Consider the following 24,968-nt stretch of genomic DNA (forward strand, 5'->3'; position numbering starts at 1 on the left):
CGGGAGGAACCGCCTGCAGGGCCGGGCCTCGGCGCCGTGCGCGGAGCGAGCCGAGGGCAGGTAGGGGCGGCGCGGGGGTCCGGGATGCGGCCGCTCTCCGGTGGTTTCGCCACGCATCTGTGCCGCCGTTGTCGCTCGAGCGGCCGGCCCGGTATCCTAGGGCTCCGTATTGGTGTACAGGAATGTAACTGAAAGCTGGGCTGCGGGTTTGCTCAGGGATGTGCGAAGCTTCTGCGGGCTGGGAGGTGAGCAGCCACCCGAAGCCGTGCCCAGTTACGTGGCGCCTCGTGGCTTCATCTCCTTGTTCATCACTTCAGAGCTTCTGCTGTCTTCAGCCGGAAAGGTTGATCCCGTACGGATCAGCTGCCGCAGCAACTTTCATCGTTCCCTGGCGTGTTCGGTGTGCCGAGGTGTGCCAGCCTTGCTGGGATCACCAGCTGCTAGCATGGCATCTGCTCTTGCTTTGGGGCAGCTTGCTTTTCAGACTCTGCCACTTAGTGAATGGATGTGGTGCTGCTTTTTCCAAAGAGCGGGTTGTGATTTTCCTAAATTGCAACAAGTAATGGGAAGCCAGAAGTAGATGGGGAAGGTTTTTATTCTGGCTATGAAAGTAATGAAGTGTTGTGGTATTGTTCTGTGGGCAGACATAACAGGAACTGGTGCTGTGTAGATGTCCCTGCTCTCACTTTTGTAAACAAGCCTCTAATTGTAACTAATGTACTCCTTCTGTTTATTGAACAATAGAATTGTAATGTACTCACATGCTACACTATATTATAACTTAGCTACATTTTGTCTGAAAAAAAGTGTTTAGCTTATGTGAAAGTAATTATCCAGTAATTTGAAAACCACTTACAAGGATTTTGAAGTGCGAGGAGAAACCTGTGACTCCATTCTGCTGACTGGTTCTCTCCAGCCATTTTCTGACTTGTTAGTTGATTTACTAGCACGCAGTGAATAGCTTTTGTTTTTTTCTCAGGGTCATTGTGAGTGCTGGCTGCACAAATAGTTATCAATGACAGTAACAGAACAGGAAGTTAAACCAGGAATTACAAACAGAACAATACCTTTATTCTGTTGGACAAAACTGTGCACCTTCAAAGCTCCATTTGTTAATCTAAAATGATCATATCTGTAGTTTTAGTGTGGTTTTCCAATTGAACTTATGAATGAGATTCCTGTAACTGATACTGCTCATTAAAGTATAATTTGAAGGTTGCATTTAGTCTGGATAGCTGTCTATTGCACGCACAGCATAAACAAAGGTTTTTTTAAGGCAAAACATTAGAGCTGTTGTAATTGGTATCTTGTGCCTCTAATGGATGTTCTGTGTTAGGCTGTCTTTACAGTGAAAGCAGAAAGCTTAATTTCAAGCAAGTGTTCTTGAATACCACTTTTTTTTTGTTAATCAGACATTTCCTTCTAATGCAAGTAGCTGGTAATGCTGCTTAATAGATAGACAAAAATATTCATTTTGCAAAGCAAGGCTTAGTTTGTAGTTTGGAAATGTAGTCACAAGATTGACTTGCATGGATACAGAGATGTTTGCCTTAGTCTCCGTCTACAAACAAGGTTATGTTTTTCAAGTGTTTTTAAGAGAAATGCTCATCGTTAATTATTCTTACTAATCTTTCCTGCAGGGGAAGCACATGTGCTGTTTTTACTCTTAAGTTCCCTATTCCAATTCTAGTAGTTATTATATATCCCTGATGGTTTTTAGCCAACTCTTAGAATTTTCCCAGTGGATTAAGTTGGCAACTTGAGGTCACAGGTAATAAGATAGAAGCAGCAAAGATAAGAAGAGGCTTGCACTCAAAGGAATCTCTGCAGAGAGGATTGGATAAGGCAATTGGGTTATACAAAATCACTGTGGTATGTTCTTCTGTCCATAAGGGTTGTGACTGGGTGAGATCTTCTAGGTAGAGGAATGGATGTGGCAGATGAGGGAGAGTACTGTGAACTTCACTGTCGTGGTTTGGACTTGTTTCTGTGATAAATTAATGAATCTGAACTTTAATTCACTGCTACTAGACAAAATTTTGAAATGTGTGCCAAGTTCTGAAGGCTCAGGACAGGGTAATTAAACTATATGTTGTAATTATTTTTTTTTAATGTTCCAGTGTCACATTCATTATAAAGGTGTTTAAACTCAGGTGAAGAGTCAAATCCCATTGAAATGCTGCAAACATGAAGTAGCTGGCAATCCTCTGAAAGCCTTATTTAAACAGCCACAGGTGATGTGGTGTTAACTTGCAATTGAAGTGGACAGGATGAAATGTTGCAGTCTTAATATATTTTGGGGCAGAGAGAAATTACAAGAGGACTATTAAACGGAAAGGACAGGCAAACAGATGAGGAAAAAAAGAGGGTATAGAGCAGACATGGAGCTGAGCTCTTCAGGCTTAAGCTGTAGCTGTAGACTTTGGGAGCAGCCTGTTGAGAGCAGAGAGAGTCCATCAGTAGGATGTTCCCCAGTGTCAGATGGATGCTGTTCTACAAGCTGATGTCAGCCTGCCTGGCTACAGGTACCCTGTACCCTACTCTCTCTCATCAAGAAAAGGTGGGGGGATGGAGAGAATGGGATCTGTATTCTGGTGGGGGCATTGTATTGTAGGGCAAGGAAGTGCCTTTCTTTGTGAGCTGAGGTTGGGAGAGGCAACAGCGCTGTGACCATAATGACAGTGCTGTCACTCTCCCCCATTTTCTTCCCAGTGTTCCTGTCTGCCATTTGAATGCTGCTTTAAGCAGATGGGTCTTTGCTACTATCACTTGTCTTTCACTGAGAAGGTCTTTTAACAGAGGCTATTTGCGTTGCTAAAATTTATTGAGAGTCAAAGATAATAAAGGTGACATCAGCTCCTGTTGTTCACTATGGTAACATCAATAGAAGCACAAAGGAAATCCAGAAGGAGGTGGTGTTTGTCGGTATGGATCAGGTACTTTGGCAGTGTGCATAAAAAGTAATTGACTTTCACTTCCTTGTATGACTCACATTTGTTTCATTGCTAATATGTCAGTTTAAGATCAGGCTGTTGATGTAGTTCAGGCTTTGTCACAGCTGACAGGCCCTCTGGATTTTCTGGGAGACTTCCTATTTCTTGCAGTAGTGTTGAAACTGCTGGAGTTGAGTTAGTGAAAAAGCAGCGGTGAGTATTGGAACCTAATTGCTGACAGAACTTCTGTCTCTCAAACTCACTTTTGGCTTCCAGAAATCAATCTGATTTTTCAGTTTGAAGCTATGTGGAACATTGTCATGGAATGGTGTAAGAGCAGAGGAACCCTAAAGGTCATCTAGTTTCAACTCCCTGCCGTGGTCTGATTGCCACCCAGCAGGTCAGGATGCTCAGTGCCCTGTCCTACTTGGCCTCGAATGCCTACAGCGATGGGGCATCTACAGCTCTGGGCAGCCTGTGCCGGAGCCTTACCATCCTCTCAGTAAAGATTTTCCACTAACAGCTAACCTAAGTCTCCCCTCTTGTAGTTTGAAATCATTCTGCCTTTTCCTATTGCTATCTGCTCATGTAAATGGCAGCGTCCCTTCTGTTCATAAGCTCCCCTTAAGTACTGGAAGGCCACAGTCAGGTCTGCCTTGAGCTTTCTCTTATCCTGTTCAACAGGAGAGGGACTCAACAAAATAACTTACATAGTGGTGGAGGGCTGTTCGGTCATACCCTAGAAAATTAAATGGTCTTTATGCTAAAGGAAAACATTGAACCAGATGAATCAGCTCTTCCGTAATTTGTTCCCTTTGTTCAGCACTGTTAAGTAAACTATGATGTAGTTCTGCAGCTTACTGTTTGCGTTGACTTACAGGATTTCTGTAAGTAGAATTTGCTTCACGTGTTCTTTTTGAGGAAAGCAGGTAAATGGCTTGAAGGTGTGAGGGTTCTCCTGTAATGCGATACCACACCAAAATGTAGTTTAGCCAGCCATGCGTGTTTGTTTGATTAAAATTCTAAAGGAGGATTGGTGTCGCAGTAAATTACCCAAACAGGAGTGGATGAAACAATCTGGGAGTATTTTCTGATAGCTGTTGGTTTGTGACGTGAAGGCCGTTATTTATTCTGGGAAGTGGTCCAGAAGCACGAGCTTGCACTGCTTGAATGCTCCTGCTTTATGTCTTTGCAGCGTGTTCAAGGATTTAAGTGGGAAGCACCCCATCTCCACCTATACTGTAACTTATTTGCTTGTCTGTGATTCTTAAGCCAGCTGACCTTAAAACTTTCTGTTCTCCAGTGTGAGAAGTAGACAAGATTTATCTATTTGCTTGCCAGAATCCAAAATGTCACCCAACAAATAAATGCCACCCTGAGAAGGGAAGGTTTGCTGAGCTTTTAATCTTCCTGAGTAATCTTTGTTCTTCAACTGTTCACTTTTTTCTTTTGGAAGATAACTTTTTGAAGGGGAGGGTAAGTCTAAACTTCATATCCGTTCCTGGAGCCATGATTTACTGGATCCCATCATAGTTCAAAGAGGAGAAGAGAGTGGTTTAGCTTGTATATTTCATGCTTCTGGCTTTTCCAATGAAGTGTGACTGATAAGAAATCTATAAACTGCCAGTACCTCAAACCACAAACCAAACCAATGTTGTACACACCTGATTTGATAGAAAAAGTTTCTCATGATTTTGGGGTTTGGAATGGAGGAAGTGGGTGGATTGGTGTGCCATCTGTACGCCCTTGTGTGCTACCTGCACTGCCCTGGCATGCTACTTGTACACCTGTAGCATCATGTGCACTCATCCCACTCCAGAGCATGTTGTGCACCACGGCAGTCTTTGGCTGAGTATGGGTGCAGTCAGGAAACAAGCGTTTTCCACATGGTTTTCCATGGGTTTTCTTACTCCAAATGCCATTCAATGGGGCCTAATATCCTCAGCTAGCAAGAGGAAAAATCTTTTTTTCCTTTTCAGTTGGAAGAAAATGTCTGTGTACGTAGGAAATTAATTTTAAGTCCTCCAAACTTCAGGAGCAGGGAAAAACAGCGACTCGCTTCACATGTTGGGTTCCATGTGAGGCTGTAATTGTCCTTGTAGATTTGCAAGGAAATCCTGACACTTATGCACTGCTGTGCATCTTAGGACTCAGAGGAAAGGAAGTGGATAATGATGGAGCCAGTGGACTGTCAGTCTTGGGCATATTGAAGGTCTGGAGGTCTTCAAAAGAAGTAAGAGAAAGAAGTGATGGCTGTATCTTTCAGACAAGCTGATCTCATTCTTGTTGGTTGCACTTCAGCAAGTTGGTTGGTATCACTGATGGATGCTTGCTGCTGGGCAATGCTGGTTGTGCAGAACCCACATGTTTACATCCAAATATTTCTTCTCTACGGTTTGAAGAACAGGCAAGCTGACAAGCCATTAAGATTTGTGCTGGGTCTGAGGAAGTGAGGTTTCTTGGAAACCTGCTGAAAAGCAGAACAATGTCGTTTGGGGCATTCTAAGAGAGTTGTCTGAGTGTTTTCTGCCTCTGAGAAGGCCATCTTTTCTTTAGCTTTTCATTACAGTTTGAAATGTTAAATATTTTTAGAGGGAAATGTACTTTTCTAGGCAAATTGTTGCAGCAGACCCTCGTCATGTATTGCAGAGTTATGTATATGTTCTTTTAAATGGAGCCTGGGGACAGAACATGCCCTTTCCTGCATAGTTTGTACAGAACTTCAGCACTGGCTTACAGTATATCTGAAAAGATGATGAGGAACTCAGTGGCTTCTGGCAAATAAAACTCACCAAGACTTTTCATATAGGAACTGTTAGATTCCTGGAGTGATTGTTGATTTTCTCTGAGGATTGCTGGATTTCTCTGGCTCTGCTAATTACTTGTCTGACTAAATGAGAATCTCACCCTGTTTCTGTACATACGAAGCTGCAGCACGAAAAAAGCACATTTCACTTGTGGGAAGTGGTGTTACAGCTTTGTGTTGGCAGGGATGGAAGTCCATTATTTCCAGCACGGGCTGCTTGTCTGGTGTAGGCTTTTATTGAGTATTTGCTCAAGATGTGGGCCTTGTTATAACGTACTTCATCACGATATAATGAAGTATAGACAATTTTCTAATTAAAATGTAAGACTTAATTCAATCGATCATTAGCGTTTACATTCAAATCTCTCTACAAGTCATCAAGCAAAACCTGGACTATGTTTTACATCTGTATGTCTTTGTGTCCAGGATCCTTAGAGGTGCAAATGACACAATCCTGAGCTTGTTTTGAGCAAATGAGAAGATTTTGCCTGGCCTGCAAAGCCAGACAAAAGCCTTAAAAAGGCACTGTACAATTATCTGTTTGGAAGATTAATTTTCTGTGTGTGATGCTTTCTTTACAGCAGTAGAAATTAAGTGAAAACCATTCAAGACAGAAAGGTTGATTGAGAGTGCAGTGTTAAATGAAGCTCAGCTCCACTTTTCTGGGAGTGGAGTTGAGATTAAAGCAAGGTGTCTGATCGGTTTTGCCAGATCTATCATTTTATTAATTTATTTTTATTATTTTGTATTTTGTTTCTTTTTTTTTCCTTCCCTGTTGTTAAATAGCTTGCTAGCTGGTCGAACTTGACACGATGCCTTTAAGAACAAATACTAAAAATTACTTCCTTTTAATTTATTTTTTTAGTACAGCTTTGATTAATTACAAGAACTACCTATTTAATTTGGATTCTGTCTTTAATTTGAATAGAAGATTGTCCTTTCACTGACTAACCTGGACTAGTTTTGCTAATAATTTTAAACTCTGACCAGGTTTGGTTTGTTTAAAGGTGAAGTGAAACTCTAAGAAGTAAAGCTAAGGATGAAACTATTTACAAGATCAATACATGAAGTCATTAGAAGAGCCCTTGTTGAGAATGGTCCAGTGTCCCAAGCTCACAGCTGAGGGTTGGAGGTGCCCCTGTTAGTGAGGAAGTGGGCAGACTTTTCTTACCTGTTGGTTTTGGAGTCACAGTGGTCAGAGAAAAATTGTGTGTTTGTTTTTTCCTGTATGAGGAAGAAAGAGGATGTACTTCCTTCTTCTTAATGTTTTAACAAGCTCCTAAAACCTGCTTTTAGTCAATGCTGGTCAAGTCTTCATGTGGCGCTCCAATTCTGTAATCTTGTGTAGAGTGTTGTCAGCAACTGCGAAACTGCGAGACCCCCCCCGCGGGGTCTGATGTGTTAAGCTCCCTCCCTGCTCTAATGATTGATGTGTGATGTGCCCCCTTGGGGGCGTTGACGAAGTAATTAGGCTATATAAGGTAGTGTATACGGGTAATAAACGCCATTTGCTGCTCATCATATTGGTGTCGCCTCAGTAATTGGCCAAGCTGCGGTCTCCCGGGAAATTCGGTACGGGCGTGAAAAGCAACAGTAGAGCTAGCTATAGAGAAATAGGAGTTCTTGTTTTACAGGAGTCTTGTAGTGGACCCTAAATTTCACAGTGATAAACAAAATAAAGTCAGAGCACGAAGATGGTTCTAATTTCTGTTTATATTGTTGTATTTTGCATGTTAGTGAGGTGACAAACTCTAACTAAAGGCAAAAATGAGGTTCTTTCTTTCCATTTTGTATGAGTGTGTGTGTATACATACATACATATATACATATATATATGTTTTGTAATTAGGTCAGAAATCGGTCCACCCAGGAACGTGTTACTGGAGCAGCAGAGACAAAAATAAGGGAGATTTCTTCTCTCAAACCAAAGACTTGCCATGTCTTACCATTACAATGAAGCCTTTGAAAATCCAGCCTACCACTTCTCAGAGACACTGGAAGTTGATAGGAGATGAGTCCATTTCATGTGGCTGTTGTGACTGTGCCGTGAGAAATCGTTATTTATGTGCAGGGCAAACTTTTTCTTCAGAGTTTTAGTTTGTGACATGCTTTTAATACCTCCTTTATGTTTGCTTTCTCAGACACAAGTTTTTGAAGCTGTCAAAAGGAAGGCATCAGTCGAGAAATTGCATGCTTGGTTTTGACGTGTTATAAATTTTATCAGTTAAATTGATTTTAAGTTTTATAGCATAGATGTTAGGGATATTGTTTAGTTCTGGTAATGTTTACAACATGCTATAATCTTGAATGTCTTAACTTTTCAAGCACTTACTCCTGTTTAGGTAGGCTCCATGTTAACTTCAAGTGGAGAAAGGCATTAGTCTTTCTAATTCATTTGATGACCAAATCAGAATTTTAATGGTGAAGTTCCAAATATGAAATACTTCTTAGTATCTGACTTCCTCTTGTAATATAATCAAATTTGATGATACTAGGTAACAATTTAATAAGAATATTGATTGAAAGGTTTTTTATGGCACTCAAGGTTTTCCATTTTCTTATTCACACAGCAGGAATTCTGAAGGGAATCAGTTCTCTCACCGAAACCCTTACGATTCTCTGTCGTATAGTTACCAAGGAGAGCACAGAGGAAGAAGACAAAATTATCCTCCAGCCATACCAATGGCTTCTCTGAGACACAACTCTGAATACAGTGAAAGTTTACCAATGGCTTCTCTGAGACACAACTCTGAATACAGTGAAAGTTTACCAAGAGTTCAAGTCCTGAGCAGAAGTCCATATGGCAGATCCCAGGGTATGTAATTTCTCATATGAACATGCTTAGAAACAAGTAACAGCTTGCTGTGTCCTGCCATTCTGGAAGGCTCAAGTCTCTGCACGAATTTGTGTTTGTTGGCAGTGGTTTTTTTGCCTTTTTCGTAGGAGTCCAGATGTTAAATTACCAAGTGAGAACACTGACTATTTTATTAACAGATCAGTAAATGCTTACTTTTATGTACTACATAATTAATTGAATAGTAGGTTGTACACTGGGAAGAGATATAGAAGTGACAGGATATATTGCCATACGTATAGTAGAGCTGTATTTGATCAAAAGGTCTGATATTCTGGGTGTGTTAATAATCTATAGCAGCACACAACTTTCTGTATAATTCTGATTGCCTTCAACAGATAATCTTTCCTTTGAGCCTGAGCCAGAATTGGCCTACAGCCCACGTTCTGCCTTCGGTCCTTTGGATGACCCCTATACTCACAGATTTTCCAGTGCATCAGAAGGTAAGACACACAGTGCTCTATCAGGATATTGATGTCAGTCTCACTCTCCCTAAAATAGTAAAGATTTAAAAGTCTGCTTCGAGTATGAAGATTTTCACAAAATGAAAGGAGTCAGAATACATGAATTATATTTTACTATATAATTGTGGCTGAATTTTTCAGTATTTCTGAAAGTGATGATCTTTGTTTCTTGAGCAATGAGAGGTGTAATGCCTGTGCCTTCTAACTGAAGCTCCCAATAAGTTGGTCATCATAAAATAAACTTACACAGTTATTTGAAGAGGCATACTGTAGGAGGAAATAAGAGGAGGATAGGATGCGTTCTTCAAGACTGTCTGTAGTTACTGAATTTGTTACTGTGTTGTCTAAGTGTAAATGATTATAGCAGTAACTAGAGGTTTATGTTAATGAAAATGGAGTGGACTGAAATAATACAATCTGAGTTCTCTCTTAGACCAGCATAGCAGCTTATCAATCATTTTCTGGGAGGAATCTGCTCTTCCTGTATCCTGTAATCTCTCTGTTACAGTTTGTTTCCTGCCTGGAAAGTAATTGAGGTCTTTTTTTTTTGTTTTTTTTTTTTCTTCATGGGAACACAGTCTTTGATTTAGGATTGGATTTGGCAAAATCTTATGTTTATATAGAATAGTAACTCTTTTATTGGTACCTGGAAATGCTCATCCCGTAAGTGGCCACAGAGATGGGCCATTTCCAAACACTAACACTCCTGCTGCTGGTATTTTTTTAATACCAGGTAGGAAGGAGAGAGTGCATTTCCAACATAATCACGTAGGGATTAAATGTGTAGTGCTGAAAGTGCGTCCACGTGGAGATACAGATGTTTTTCATTGCTACAAAACAAGTTGGCTTAAAGTAGAAATGACAGTGGTGCTTTTAGATCTGAGGAGTAAATGTTAGTGAGCCTGCAGCATGTGTGTCACTGAGCAGACATGTCAGTTAGTTGGGACCTTCCAGACTGAGGGACTGTGCTCAACATGTGGGTGTAGCACTGAGTAGGTTGGCCATTGTCTTACTGGGGAGTCAAGGTAAGTGAAAGTAAGGCTGAACTCATCTGCTTCATTGCTGGAACGTGGATGCTTTTAAGGAAACTTGTTTGAATGATTTGATGAAAGAAGCTTGATGTATCTAAAACAATGACTCCAAATCCGTGGAAGGATTTTAAAAGAAAGGAGCTTTCTTCTAGAAAGAAAAACTTAAGAATCAATGTGTACATGTATGAATGGGTTAAATGAGACAGTTTTTCACAGCAGGAGAAGACTCTGTGCCACTTTGCCAGCGTGTGTCTGAGAAATTGCCTGCAGTCATCACACATCACCTAGGGAGAAGTTAGAGGGAGAGTGTATGTTTGCATGTACTTAGAGAGATGGAAGGGTATATTTTTAAACTGTTTCTATGAAAGTGAAATTTGAATGTCTTAAATCAGTTTAGCCTAGGAGTATCCAGGCTTATTAAATGGTGCTTGTTGTTGTTTAGGTAGCTTTGTTCGGAGACGCAACAGAAGGCCATCTGACACTGTGACATTTGCAACCCTGTCTCAAGCAACTCCAGAGTGCAGAGGAGGTAGGAGTTTAGAGAAGTGTTTTTATGTGAGGTAACATCTTGCACAGTTATGCTGTGGCTGATACTGTTCTTGATTTATCATCAGAATTGCGTGTAGTTTTTCTGTGGTTACAAGAGCAGCTTGTTTTTAGTTAAGGCTAGTATTTCATCTTTTGTACTACTAGTGTACCCTAGCACACTACAACATAAATGAAGCAAAATGCAGTATGGTTTCTTGTTGAGAAGTGTAGCTTTTCTTTTTATAACTTATTAGGATTTGCTTGACCAGCTGATGATTTATTATTTTATTAGATGTCTCGAGTTAGCATCGAATTCCAACTATGTGGAAATAAGATGAATGACAAGTAATATCTCTGCCTATTTTACATAGACCAGCATGAACTAAAATCACAGAATAAAAGCTTAGAGTTCAAGTTGATAATAGTATTTTAGAAGTGTGATTGTCAGTGATCAAGGAATAGACCAGCTCTTCGGAGTTTGTCAGTGTTTTGTCTTCCTTACAGTACAGCTCTTTGTATTAGCATTCAGCAAACAGTAGACAACTGATACTTACTTTTTAATGTGCAGTATTGTGCTACTTCCATGCGTCTGTATTAGAGCACTGGTAAAAGTAAGGATATTCTAGACAGAATCATTGTCTTAGAACATGACATGCATTAGTAGCTGTGAAAATGGGAATGATTATATAAAGTTTCAATTTTTTAATAACAATTACTATATTATCACCCCCAAATTTGGATTTATCATTATTTTTATGCAGAGGAAAAATTAGTTGACAGTCTTGCAAGCATGTCCAAGCGTGAAAGGATTAAAGCAATCCAGAAAATGCCAGAAACCATGAAAAGAAAGAGAGAGATCAGGTAACAATAAAAGTTCTGTTTAGTTTTACAAGCAGTACAATTCTTGACATGTAGCTATCAAGTATGCGTGTGCGCTAGCTGCTCAGCTTTGCTTTGTCCCTTTGAGTACGAAAAAACTGACAGTACTTTTTAAATAGCTTTTAAAAAGTTAACATCTTGCAAGGAAAAATAATTTGAAGATGGTTCAGTGTCCTTTCCCTGAGTGAGAAGACTCTCATGTAATATAAAGCACAATAGCAAGGCCGTGCCCTTCTGCATGCAAGTATGTCTTGTGACTCTTATTCAAAGGAAAGTTGAATGCTGGCTGTTAAAAACAGAGAAGAGACCACGTGATTTCAGCCATCATTTTGATCATTGCGTACATTTATTTTATACACGTGAATATATTTAGATGTTGTTCCTAGCAGTGACTTAGTAGAGCAGTTGGAATGTGGTGCCACACCTCAGCTTGTAATGGACAAAGACCATTTTAGCAGCTAACACAAGAAGAACCAGCAGAACCATCTCAAGTTATTGGCTTGGTCATGAGCACATGTTTGCAGCAGCTTCTTTGGCTTTTGTTCTAATTACAGCTCATGCTGTCACTCCTTTGTCCTGCTTTCCCACAGGAATAAAGTTCTCACAGAAATCTCAAAGAAATCAGGGGGCTGTGGTACTCAGTGTGGCTGCTGTAAGCACTGTCTGCACAGAGCAAAAGCGGTGAGTGTCAGGCATGTCAGTGGGTAACAGCTGGAGGGAGCTGTAGCTGCAGTGTTATCACCATCTCCACAGGTGCTGGGCATCTTGTGGTCTTATTTCGTTTCTTCACTGTTCATTGATAATGACTTGCATTAGGTAGGAAGAGTGCGTAAGCATTCTGTGATGCACTGAAAGGTGGAAATCTCTTCTTATCATCAAAATGGGGCTGTAAAAATGTGAGGGTGTATTATGTGGATTTGAGTCCTGTGTAAGGCTGCTCACTGAGGTTCACCTCTCATCTTTTGTTCTGTAGTCATTTCGGCAATTTAGAAATACCTTGTCAGAATATTTTCAGCGACTGAATTTCTGGCACAAGACTCTGAAGAGCATTGGTGGAGAGTTTGGAACAAGTGTTCTTTCTTATTTTATTTTTTTGAAATGGCTGCTGAATTTCAACATCTTCTCATTCCTCATAAACTTTGGTTTCATCACAATCCCTCAGTTTGTTACAGCAGAACCAAATAACCTTTCATTCACGGGTCTGGAGCTGCTCACTGGAGCTGTAAGTATGTCACAGTGGATGTGTGTTATTTTTCTCTGCAACAGTTCTGCTTTAAAGACTTGTGGCAGTGTAAAAACTAATTATTTCTTGAGAGATGGAGGTAAATTTTTACACGATTAGAAGAAATAGTTCATACATACTTGAGGAAAGGAGGCTGTGTCAAAAGTTGACTCAGAGTGGAATGTATGTGTTCTGATGAATTTGTCTTAAAGCAGATGGTTGCTATGTTAAGCAACATAGCAAGACTTTTTCCTTGTAGGAAGCAGTGGAAGAGTGGAAGTCAGGCTTTCTGGAGACAACTACGATAGTCTTTAGGACAATGTATTTCCCATGCTAGTTTTCCTCTAATAATACAGTCTGGATTTCAGTGTGTGATCCTGTGATTTTTGCTTATTTCTGAAGCTTTGTTCTTCTAGGGAGCGTGCAGATCTTGGTGTGGCAGCCTGTTGAGCAAAGTGTGGCTTAGAAGGAGCTTTTCAGTTGACGGAGATATTTCTTCTTGTGGCATAAAATCTCAGGCTATTTGGAAAGAAGGACTTTGCTCTAAGCCTAGAATTGCTCCTTTTCTTTCTATCTTTGACCGTTTTAAGAATTCTGTCAGTTTAACTGATGTTAAAGGATTCCTCTGTCCAATAAACAAGATTCTGCTCTCCCTAATACTTAGTTGAGAAGAAATGTTTTTTAAAAAAGATGCCTGCCTTTTCTTTCTAGGGTTGGTTTTAAAGTTGTGTGTTCTGTAGTAAGAACACTGTTCAGTTTTGCAAAGCAGAGGCACTGTTGCAGGAGTTCCGCTGTGATGTTGTAACTCAGCACAGAATGTCACATGTTTCATTCCTGGTTCCTTCACAGTTGTTGCAGTTTGTTGGTACAGAACTTTGCTCCTGAGAAAGAAGTGATCGTGCCTTTCCCTCTTCAGGATTTTTCAGAAGATACCAAATCATGCAAACATAGATTGCTCACAATCATCCATATGATACAGATCTGTAATCACGTGCCTCTAAAAACTCCCACAGCTTTTTGGGGGTATAAGACAAATAAAGAACTTGATATTTACAAATTTAATTGCTCCTCTGATTTCACTGTACAGCAGCTCCCAGGTGTGAATTAAGCCTTAGATGATGGTACTTCAGCAACAGTTCTGAATGATGTCTGTATATTTTCAGGGTTATTTTCAACAAACAGTACTCTACTACGGCTTTTACACCAATGCTACAATCAGTCAAACGAAGAATGGTGCATCTTATAACATGCAGCTGGCCTATATTTTCACTGTTGGAATATATTTTGTCATCTGTTTGCTTATCTTGGTGTTCAGGTAAACTAGCTATATGTTCTTATTTCATTTATATTAGCAAAAAAAAACCCTGTATGGTTGGCATGCATGGTTGCATGAGTATGTTTCTGTAAGTTACTGTTTATAGAACAAACTCAGAGGCCAGTATCATGCATAAAAACTTCAGTAGATGAATGAAGAATAAGTGCAGAATATTAAGGGTCATGCAACGAATCCCAGTTCAAAGCAACTAATATGATCCCCCTTTTGTAACGTGTTGCTCATGGTATTAACGTGTCCTTCTGAAATTGATGAGCTAAAGATTGTCAGAAGCAGCTGGGTGAAAGAACTGTGAGAGTTGTCTCACATATTAAAGTCTATTTTCTGTGTATTCTTATTTGAGATGCTCTGATGTAGATCTGCTAGCCCAGAGAAGGGAGAGAAAAACTAACATTCCCACTCCTGTTCTGCTGTGCAACCTTGATGGATTTTCCTGTTACACATCTCACAAATTTAATTTTAATTGCAGCATGGCAAAATCCTTCTGCAGAAACATTATTAACCCTCAGATGTACTCTGGCAATGCAAGCAAACTTCTCTGCACTTGGGACTTCAACATAACTAATGAAAAAGCTGTGAAGTTGAAACAAAAGAATCTCAGCACACAGATAAAGGTAGGAAATACAGGAGATACAAAAAGGTGCAAAGGTACAGAATCAGCATGCTGGAGTCACACTGCCAGAGCGTGTGCACAAATAAGCTTCTGGCACTGACCTGAGCATGCCAGTCTTGTTTCTAATAAACTTCAGTCTTCCTGGTTGTTATGTTTAACTTGGTTTGAACTCCTGGATTTGTCTTAGCTACTCGTTTTTCATTTCACTTTAAGCTACATGTAAATACTTATATACAATACTTATATGTATATATATTTATATATTTTTTTCCTATTAAATGAGTCTGTGACTATTAAATATATGCTAAACAGAATATTGCTTCTGTTTTTCTTTTTTTTTTTTTTTTTCAATTTAACTCAAAGAAGAGCAGGCTTATAGGAAATGTTAAGTACAGTATAGCTGTTAAGATAAACAACTTTTGGGATAGGAACACATAGTTGTCTAGTAAATTTTCCCACTGTACCAATACTCTAAAGGGGAAAAAAATACATCAACCTCTGAGGCAGTTATCTGAAGCAGGTTTTGCTTTATGCTGTCACCCAAGGAGTTCTTCATTAGGATTTGTTTCCTTGCAGGAGGACCTCGCTGAAGAAAACAAAGAAGCTCTAAGTTTTACTGTAACAGAGAGAATTGTTCGTATTCTTATCCATCTTGGGTCATGGGCTGCTTCCTTGGGAACAGCAGTAGCTGCTTGTGCTGGTGTTTACTTCCTCTCCATTAATAATCTAGAGGTAAGTACTGATTTTGCAGCCCTTCATCCCAGCAGTTGCTTGCCTCAAATCGTGGCTGTCTTAGAGTGCAGCTGCTGTCATTAAAGAAGAAGGCCTGCCTCTCCTTTGTCCTGCAGATGGTTTTTAAAATGCGGCTCCCACCATGGTCCTGTGCGACTCATAGGAAGGGCAGGGTTACATGCTGAACAGACATGGAACTGTGAAACAGGATTACGTCCAATCTGAGAATAGATGTGTGCCAGGTGTCCTCCCTGTGGACACAACTTGAGGCAGCATTTCAGCTAAAGTTCTAAGTTCAGGGTTGGTTTTTATTTTTACTTTGTTTTTCTTCTCTCAAAGCTCTTTATGAAAGGGAATAAAAATGAACTGGAAAGCCAAGCTGCCATGTTGGTGCTACCCATTATTACATCCCTCCTCAATGTGTTCATCCCATTCTTCTACTCATGGCTTGGAAACCTGGAGAAATTTCAGAATCCCAAACGCAAGATATATGTTGCTATTGCCAGGTATTTGTTGCTACCTCCACTTAGTGCTTTTTGCCTGAAGTTGGCTGACTCTTCTTTTTTACAGCAAGCTGTACCTAGGTGGTGTGGTGGGCAGTAGTGAGCTATGGAGCAGGTGAATTCATCTTCCCAAAGGCTTCTGTGCAATCTTCCCTCAAAGTTCTGTTAGCCTCCTGTAAGTCTTCTGTCTAGAATGTTGCATCTCTGCATGAAGACTTACCCTCGTTTCCTTCCCAGTTAGCAATATGGTGACCCTGGGCTTGGCTTTATAGCTCCTATTGATGGTGAGTGAGCTGTGGGTCTCCTGGAGGAAGGAAAAGAAGTGGTAAGAGAAGTGAGGAGGTCTGACTTCACTGCATATCCGTGGAATTAACACTGTATCACTACCTGTGCTCCTCAGACCTTCCTTCTCTGTGGAGTGTGTGCCCACAGCCAATGGCCTATTGAGCAGAGGCCTGTGCCAAATTTGCCCCACCTGTCCTTGATTCTGCCCGGACAGTAAAGTAATGCAGCACCTGAGCTCCAAAGATTGCTTCTGTTAGTCCTGGCACTATGGCATGCTGTTGTTATAACAGAAGTAACATGTGACCAGCAGCCATCCTGCTGTTATTCTTTCTAGGGAGGTTGCATACCTGTTGCCAGTGCAGTTAATGCTACGTTTTCTTTGTAGAACTATAATCCTGAAAATATCCATTATTGGAATACTGTGCTACTACTGGCTTAACGTTGTGGCTGTGTCGGAGTCACAGGTAAAGTTTCAAAAATATCTATCTTTGACTTACAGTACCTCATGGAGAGCCACTTTGATGGCAGGCCTGTTCAAGCAAAGAGAAGTACCTGTAGTCCCTTGGACAGCTGAATTTGCTACCCTGATATTTCTTTATTTGAATTTCTAGAGAAATGGGTAACTCATTTTCCTACATTCAGTTAAGATCTCATCTGGTTTGCAGCATCGTTCAGTGAGAGATCAGCCATTGGTTAGGATGCCAGCAAGGCTTTGGTTCATGGCACAAATTTTTGGATGCCCAAGCATTCAGGAATGTTAGATTTACATTGTTTTTCACTTCTAGACGTGTGTATCTTTGGTTTTTTTCTTTCTTACTCCTTAAAGTGCTGGGAAACACTGATTGGCCAAGATATCTATCGTCTTGTGTTGGTTGACTTCATATTTTGTTTGCTTGGCTCATTCTTTGGAGAATTTTTGCGAAGGTGAGTTGTTTTTTTTTCCAATCCTGTTTTTCTTCATTAGCCTAATACGTGTTTTGTTGTTGTTTTTGTTTCATTGTTTTTGTTTGCTTTTCCCTTGTGATAACTGTAAAGATAACAGTACTGAATTTTACCTGCGCTACAAAGCTTTTGGCATCTTAGCCACACACCTGGGGAGATCTTTACAGTTGTTTGCCCTTCAACTGAGCTGAGGACAAGATGGGTTTACAAATGAGGACTTAGACTTTTGTGTTAAATTGACACAAAACAGTGTTGAGAAGCCCTTGTAAATTTTCCCTCCTCAGCTCTTGTCGGTGTACTTTAATCCTCTCCTGTTCTTGCTCTGTTGAGATAGGAAATTACCTTCAGCAAAAGGTCACAACTAATATGCAGTGTCAGCCATTATGAATGTCATCCAGTAAGCCGTGCAAAAACAGCAGGGTTACAGCTGTAAAAGATTAGAAGCACGATTGCTTGTAATTCCTTGTATGTCTTCAGAGTAATTCCCAGCCAGCACAGCCCTGAAACATTTATTGTTGATAATGTAGCTACCAGATGGTACCAAGACCTCTATTCAAGGCAAAATGGGATAGTTACCAAAATCTTTCCAATTCTTGTTACAAAAACAAACAGCAACGAAACCTGAAACTGAATCTTTGTAGCTCAGGAGAAAATGAAATGATAAAATGAGATTTGCTGGACCCTGAGAGAAGTCCTCTGGGTACTTACTTATCTGTGTGTATCTCAGCTGCCTGCAAGACTGGTTACATTAAAGTAGAATATGCTGTAGAATATATTAAGTATTAGTTTATAAGGTTTTTTTTTTGATTGAGGCTGAGAGCTTTCAGGATTTGTGAATGGAAAAGAAGTTAAGGGTTTTTACTGAGGTAAATCATTACTTCATCTGTTGAATCATAAGCATACTACCTCCTTTCTTCTTCTTCTTTTATTGACTTGCATAAAAAACTCTGTCAGTCTTGGTTACACCACTATGTTTTATGGGAATTTGCATTTGAAGTTCTGCTTCAATTTTGATGTGCAGTCTAATCAGCTGTGGCTGCTTTGACTGATGTGTGGTTAATGGAACCCTGAATAATCTGTCACTGATGGTTGCGTTCAGGAGGTGATTTGTTGAGGTTTCTAAAATGAGTTTAACTATTTAGCAAATGCTATTTTTTTTTATTCTTTTATTTTTAATTTTTCACCCAGAATTATTGGAACTACAGTCTGTGTGAGCCTGGGGGTGCCAGAGTTTGATATTGGACGAAGTGTTTTAGATTTGATCTATGCTCAGACATTGACCTGGTAAGTGGCCAAAACCTTAATTGGTATTTGGGAATGCCATGAACATCCTGATTCAGATGTTTATGGGTACTTTACATCATGAAAGAAAGAACAGGATAAATGCCTGGGGGAGATGCTATGTTAAGTACCTTGACTTGCCAGTTCTCTTTGAGTGAGGTTACTACCTCCAGTATTATTGTAGTTTTCCTTCTGGCCACCTGGTCTGAGAGAAAACGCAAAAGAAATCATAGAATGGCTTTGGTTGGAAGGGACCTCGAGGATCATCAAGTTCCAGGCTGCAGGCAGGGTTGCCAACTGCCAAATGAAACACTAGTGTTAATGAATTGTGGAAATACGACTTCTTTTCTCTTATAAATTCTTCCTGTTAGGATCGGTATTCTCTTCTCACCTCTGCTGCCTGGTATCCAGATGATATCATTTTCTATAGTATTTTATGTGAAAAAGGTAAGAAGCTTTACATATTTGCTTCATAAAATGCCATGGAAATTACTGTTTGAAATCTACACAGGATTGATGAAGTTGAGTGCTGGGGTTGCCTGGAGGCTGAGGAGTTTGGTGCTTGGGGAGCTGTTTGGTTGTTTTTTTTTTGCTGTTTTGTTGTAGTGGGTTTTTGCTGTTTGTTTTCTTAAAGAAAGAAAGGAGCACAATTAAAGCCTAGGAAACTAACAGCAAACAGTGCATCTGTCAGTACAGACACTCAGCCTGCTGTTATGATTCTGGATTCCTACTCTCACCAGCCTCCTCCCCCCAAGGGTTCCTGGGTCTAAGTGAGGTGATTCTGCTTAATATCAAGGAGGAAGCTTTCAGAGTTCTTTGTCTCACTAGTGTGACTAGGTAAGAGATTCTTAGGAGGTGTCTGAACAGTCTGTAGTGTTAAATGTAGAAGAACATAGTTATAACTAGAAGCACAGATTCAAACTTCACTGAGCTGTGGGAAGTTTTATGTGTGCTTCAAAAGCAAACTCTGCCTGTCAGAGTTTCTGTAAAACCCATCAGAACCTCGTATCATCTCTTAGTGATTGGAAGGCTGTATTCTTGAAGTTTTAGAAAACTACAGCTTATCTGTCAAGTTCTTATAAAAGAAGTTGATGGAAACCCTTGAGAGATGCTCTTCCAGCAATTGCCTCCAGTGGTTTCAGCAGGATCGACTCAAATGCAGTGAAAGTGGCAAGTGATGCTATTCCAAGTGTATGTACCTTCATCTCTTACAAGGTCAGTCTGATGAGGAATTGCCAACCTCCTCGCAAAGCCTGGAGAGCTGCTCAAATGACAACGTTCTTCATGTTCATTCTGTTTTTCCCTTCCCTCATTGGAGTCCTGTCTGTCATTGCAGTCACTGTCTGGAGGTATGGAAGAGTGCTGACGTTCAGTTCCATGACATTGTGTTGTGTGACCTGATGGCAGGCAGAGGAAATCTGTAATAACTGCTAGTGGCAGGTTGCAGATGTTCGTAGCGTTCTGTGTTCTGCAAACAGGTTCAGTAAGTTTGCAAGTGTGGTTAATGCAGTAACTTGTCCCATAATTAAAGTGGGAGGTGAGACAAGACTGCTTTCAAGTTTTGGTATTCTGTGTTAATGTCACAGAAGATTCTTTGATTTGGCCTTTCCTGCCCCTCAAAAGTTTCTGTGACCTTGCCTGCTCCTGGGCTTAAATGCTATGGGCCATACTGGGTGTGCAGTGCAGAAACACCTGGAAGAAAACAGAGCAGGTCAACTTCTGAGCTTCTGGATTATTTGCAGATTTCAGATTTTTTTGTTTGATTTGAGTTTTTTTTTTGTTTTGTTTTTTAAAGAGTGTGCAGAGCTCTGCTACGAGGCATCTGGGTTACTAGCAGCGTTTTAAAGCTGCTTTGTTTATGTGCGTGTTACTCTGGTCACAGTAATGATGGAAACTCAGATGCAGCTCTTTTTCTTAGCAATTCTCAGCCATGTGATTTCATGTGTAGCCACCTGTCTTACTAAATAAAAACACAGGAGGTGATGTACTTCAGAAAACATATTTCCAGAGGCCAGGTGGCAATTTTGTTCTATCTGGATTGGTCCAATTTCAAAGCAAACAACATTTCTCTATTTCCATCTGCCCCAAAATGTGGATTTTTGCTAAGAACTACCTCGTTTCACCACAGCCTGTTGTTGCTGAAAGTTTACAGTGATTTGTGTCCTGGAAGGCGAGGTGTGATGGTACTTCCATTATGCAGCTGTGCTGCAACTTTGAAAATACAGATTTTCGAACTGCTGTAGTCTGTGCTGCAGTGATTGATTTGTTGCATGCAGTGCACATGGCTTAGCAGGGATCTGTTGCAGCATCTCTTATCTCCGGCTGCAATAGGCTCAGAGGTACTGAGGTGGAATTTTAATGTCTTGGAGCTGACCCCAAAAAGTCAGCAATTATAGATGATGGCATTCTGTGAGGGTCCCAAAGAAGTGGAGGGCAATAGCGAGGCAGAGAACAACAATGCACTGAATTAAATCGCTTGTTAGTGTAGGAAATGTTAAATAGCTGCTTTCTCATGCTTTCAGGTTGAAACCTTCAAAAGAATGTGGTCCTTTCCGAGGTCTGCCTTCTATATACACAGCAATCTCTGAGTGGGTAAAAATACTGGAAAATTACATTGATTCAAAATGGGTAGCATGGGTCTACTACAACTTAATAGCAAGTGAACTTTTCTTCTTCATCCTCTCCGTCGTTATCATGTGAGTACCTGCTGATGAAAAGGACACGGAGTGGAAAAACCTGGCTAGGCCATAGCCATTCTCTGTAACAATTGCAGGGTGCATTTTAGAATACTAGAAACGATTAATATAAGGGAAACTCATGTATTTGAAGTATGTAAAGAAGTTATAAAACCTATTCCTTTTATGTTACGATGCCAAAGCTCTCTTTGTTTCATGCTAACTGAAGGATATACTGCCGTTTAATTTAATATTTTTAGTTCACTGGTGAGTTGGCTTCCAGGTCTCATTACCACTGCCACTCTGAGCTGCAGCAACATCAGTGAATGGGAACATCTGCATACTGTTGGCAGGATGAATTGACTTATTTACTTATTTAAAGAGATATAAATCAGAAGGCAAAGATCTGTCATTCACAAGTAGAACGTGTCAGATCTATGCTAGAGCCTTGGGCAGCATAAAAAAAAAAGTAGAGGTTTTGTGGGTGGCTGCTTTGTCTTTCACCATTTTTCTTCAGTGGAGTCACTTGTGGAGGTGCTGATACCTTGCAAAAATATCTGAGTTAATGTGTGGGCACTGGAGGAAGGGCATGGTGGTGCACGAATGGCGTGTGGAAGTGAGCACGCAGTGCGGGGAAATGCTCCGAAGTCAGCTGCAGTCTAAGTCAGCCGATCTCAGGTAAATTCCTGTGCTGCCTCCCTGCCTAAAGTTAGCTATATAGGTACTAATGTATGTGCATCTTCAAGATGCTGGCCTGCTGGCAGGGGTTGAAGTTGTAGCTGTGCTGCCGGATTATTTTGTCGTGCTCACCTAAGAGCCCAAACCTGTTCTAACTAAACAAGCTGCCATTCATGCTAGAGCAAATAAAATTGGCTTGGAAGCAGGACTGTTCAGTGTTGTGATGTAAGGTCTAAGTAAATGACACAAAGTTAGATAAGAACACTGTATTCGTTTGTAGTCTGAAATGTACCTTTTATTGTTGACTTGCTTTAATTGTGCCTCCCTTCTTGAATAAGATTCCATAAACCTTTGGGTCTTTTCCAAGATAATGGCTTAAGCAATTTCACGTGTTTGGCAAGTTCCATATGTAATTGTGTGTATGTATGCATATACTTATGTATGTGTGTATACCTGTGTATTTGGTGGATGAAATGAACCAAGACAAATGTCTGTTTAAGCAGTGATTGGGAGGAGCACATTGGTATGAGCGTTCATCTTATGGACTTTTGTTTATTTAGAGTTATTGCTTACCTTTTCTGGCAAATAATAAGAGGAAGAAGAACCATGGCCAAGCTCTTACGTGAGCAAATTGTTAATGTAAGTTTGACTTTCAGCTTTATTTTGTTTAAAATTTGGCTTTCTTGCTGATTGTCTCACTCTGCTGTTGTGCAGCTGTAATCTTTTTCTGCAGCAATGCAGAGGAAGGTGGAAGCCCTCCTGTGTGCCAGCTGTGGGGAAACTGCTCACAAATAATGTTATTGCAAAGGAATTTTATGTTCAAACTGTGCTGCTGCAGCTTCTTTTGTAGATCAGTTACTCATTGAGTCTCCCTTAATTATTAGTCCATTCCAGCTAATGATCAAGTGTGTTTTGTGTGCAGGCAGGAAAAGACAAAAGGTTTTTACTTGAAAAACTACAGATGCTACAGAGAACACAGAACCCATTTGCACCAAGAGGACAAGAGCAGCAGGTCAGTCTGGTAGCTCAGATCCCCCTGTGCAGTGATGTGCAGTGACTGTAAAATTGTGTGGGATTCGTCTAGACTTGTGAAGATGCTGCCATTTTGGCTATGTCTGTATTTAAAACTTGAAGTGCTTGCTTCCTAGCTAGCCCCAGAAGACTAAAGGATACTTGGAAATTTCCTACTTGCTAAAGAGTAGAACTTAACCTGGGAGCACAGATAGAAAGGTCTTTGCCCTCACTAGAAGTTATTTATGGTTATGAAGCTGCAGGAAAATTCCTGCCTCAGTGTGTAGTGATGGTCAGTAAAGAGTGTGGTCACACTTGGATATTGCCTAGAGTAAGAAGGATGCTGCCCTCCTCCTCTGACTCCAGGCTTCCTTCAGGCTTTATGTTTTGTGCCCTTTCCACCCATTTTTTCAGCTGAGTTAAACTGGGTTTAAACCTGACTTAACTCCATTTTAAATTCCACATAGCATCATTTGACACCTAACATTTTTTAATTTGAAATCACTTTGTCCACTCAAAGTGGCTGCTAGCTGAGCCATCAAATGAGTATCTGTCCTGTGGAGAACAGCTTGCCAGTGCTATTTGTCTGCAGTTGCTGCTCTGCTCTGCATTTGCTCAGTGCATTTTTAGTGCTTCAAAATAAGACAGGATCACTTTTATTTTCTTCACCCACTCAGGTTAGTACAGTGCTGTTTGCAGAGCACCGAGGTGCATCTCTGTGTCACTGTGAGATGTAATCCTGGACTATACAAAGGAAAAAGCCTTGGCACTCAGGCAGTCTGTTGGTGACATATCAGATTGCCTATTGCTTTCTAGAACTCTCCCTAAAGGAAGGGTAACAGATGTGGATGCTGACCATCAAGCCACGATTGGAAGCCATTATGTATTACTGCTAATGTCAAATACTCTGTCTTTCAGAGAATTTCTTCTTTATCCCACTCATCCATGCCACCTGCCCAGCAAGAATCAAACTATCCACGAAGGACATTTGACAGAAATCAAAATGCATCCTACAATGAGGTGAGAGTCAGAGATAGAAGTCTCTGCTTGATGTCCATTGACTATATCATGCCCTAGGCTTTATACAGTTGGACAAAGAGAACATCCCTTATGTGTAGAAATAATTGATTTGAACAGAAAGAAAATATAATTGGAATAGCTTGCAGTTGGAATTGTATTTGGAATATTTGTGCTCATAGTCCTGCTTGAGATGTAGAGGTAGTATGGCTTTGTTATGGGGAAAGTATAGTCTTAAATACAAGATAACAGGCATGTGAGAACAACGCTGACTTACGTCTACCTGTGAATTTCGTTTCCAGTATCCTTACTCTGCTGGGATCTCGAGGAGGACTGGCTTCCCATCTGGTGAGCACAGAGAAAGCGATGTTCGTAAGCTCAGCTTACAAATGTTTGATTTAGTATAGACAAGATGCAACAGAGGTAACAGACACTTTAGCATTAGTAGAAAGAGGCAATAGAAACAAGAAACTGAGTTTCTGGGGCTAAAGCTCTCCTACAGAGCATGCTTATTGGTGGCTTGTTGTGATGGTAGTGGTGACTTCTGAAGAGTGATCACAAACTTCTGTACACAACAGCTGAATCTCTGGGTAAATGAGACAGTTCATCTTATGGGAACATAGGCAAGAATATTAGATCATTAAGGGAGTACTTCAGTTGTTTCGGAAGTGGTTGTTAATGTGGAGTCCCTGGCACATTGTGTGGTGAAACAGCTATGGAAACTTGCACGGTAGCTTCCTGGTTTATACAAACGTGTTCCTTCCAGCAGATGAGGTGTTCAAATAGTGCGGGGCTTTCTATTAGAGGGTGGTTATTGCACCTACATCAGCACGCTTTAATTTGTTTCCCTTGTGAAAAACAGATTGGGAAACACCCCAGCCGAGCAGCAGCTCAGGGATGTCTGAGGCAGTGGCACTGGCTCTGCGTGCGAGGCAGGCGGCTCAGTGGGAAGATTTAAATGACAACAGCCATCTTCGACCATGAGCAGGCAGTCAGCAATGGGTGCTGAGTAACCCATGGATGTTCTGCAGAAGGCAATACTGATTCACACGACTGAAAACAACACTGATTTTTTTTATTCCCTCTCGTGGAAGAAAAAACAGGTTGCAAAATGCGATCTGAGCCAACTGAGCATTGGTCAAATACAGAGAAAATAAAATGAAAGCACAATTGCTTTGAAT

At 40.6% G+C, this 24,968-nt stretch overlaps 1 protein-coding gene and 1 long non-coding RNA gene across 5 annotated transcripts; one reads left to right on the forward strand and one right to left on the reverse strand.

The window, feature by feature from the left end:
• On the forward strand, positions 1–24,951 carry TMC5 (transmembrane channel like 5). 4 transcript variants are annotated; one of them, XM_042864005.1, is made up of 23 exons: positions 1–60; positions 7,589–7,750; positions 8,310–8,554; positions 8,932–9,036; positions 10,531–10,617; positions 11,378–11,477; positions 12,086–12,176; positions 12,469–12,717; positions 13,881–14,032; positions 14,520–14,664; positions 15,240–15,395; positions 15,735–15,901; positions 16,569–16,647; positions 17,010–17,107; positions 18,314–18,409; positions 18,778–18,853; positions 19,622–19,755; positions 20,929–21,102; positions 22,320–22,398; positions 22,682–22,771; positions 23,689–23,790; positions 24,090–24,135; positions 24,650–24,951. In XM_042864005.1, exons 2-23 carry the CDS (start codon positions 7,677–7,679, stop codon positions 24,769–24,771), a joined length of 2,667 nt encoding a protein of 888 aa, XP_042719939.1. In that variant the 5' UTR covers positions 1–60; positions 7,589–7,676; the 3' UTR covers positions 24,772–24,951. The 4 variants fall into 4 exon arrangements, 3 of the variants coding, with proteins under 3 accessions (XP_042719939.1, XP_042719941.1, XP_042719940.1); XM_042864007.1 differs by having other exon boundaries at positions 8,313–8,554; XM_042864006.1 differs by lacking the exon at positions 1–60 and adding an exon at positions 88–245.
• On the reverse strand, positions 10,887–24,767 carry LOC122175951. The gene is made up of 2 exons (XR_006177584.1): positions 16,119–24,767; positions 10,887–13,598 (listed from the first exon to the last, which is right to left on the reverse strand). It is a non-coding gene; the product is annotated as an uncharacterized LOC122175951 (long non-coding RNA).
• Positions 24,952–24,968: the final 17 nt, after the last annotated feature.

Source organism: Lagopus leucura, unplaced genomic scaffold, assembly GCF_019238085.1.
Source record: "Lagopus leucura isolate 7727_CA_CO unplaced genomic scaffold, USGS_WTPT01 Super-Scaffold_760, whole genome shotgun sequence".
Lineage (NCBI taxonomy): Eukaryota > Metazoa > Chordata > Aves > Galliformes > Phasianidae > Lagopus > Lagopus leucura.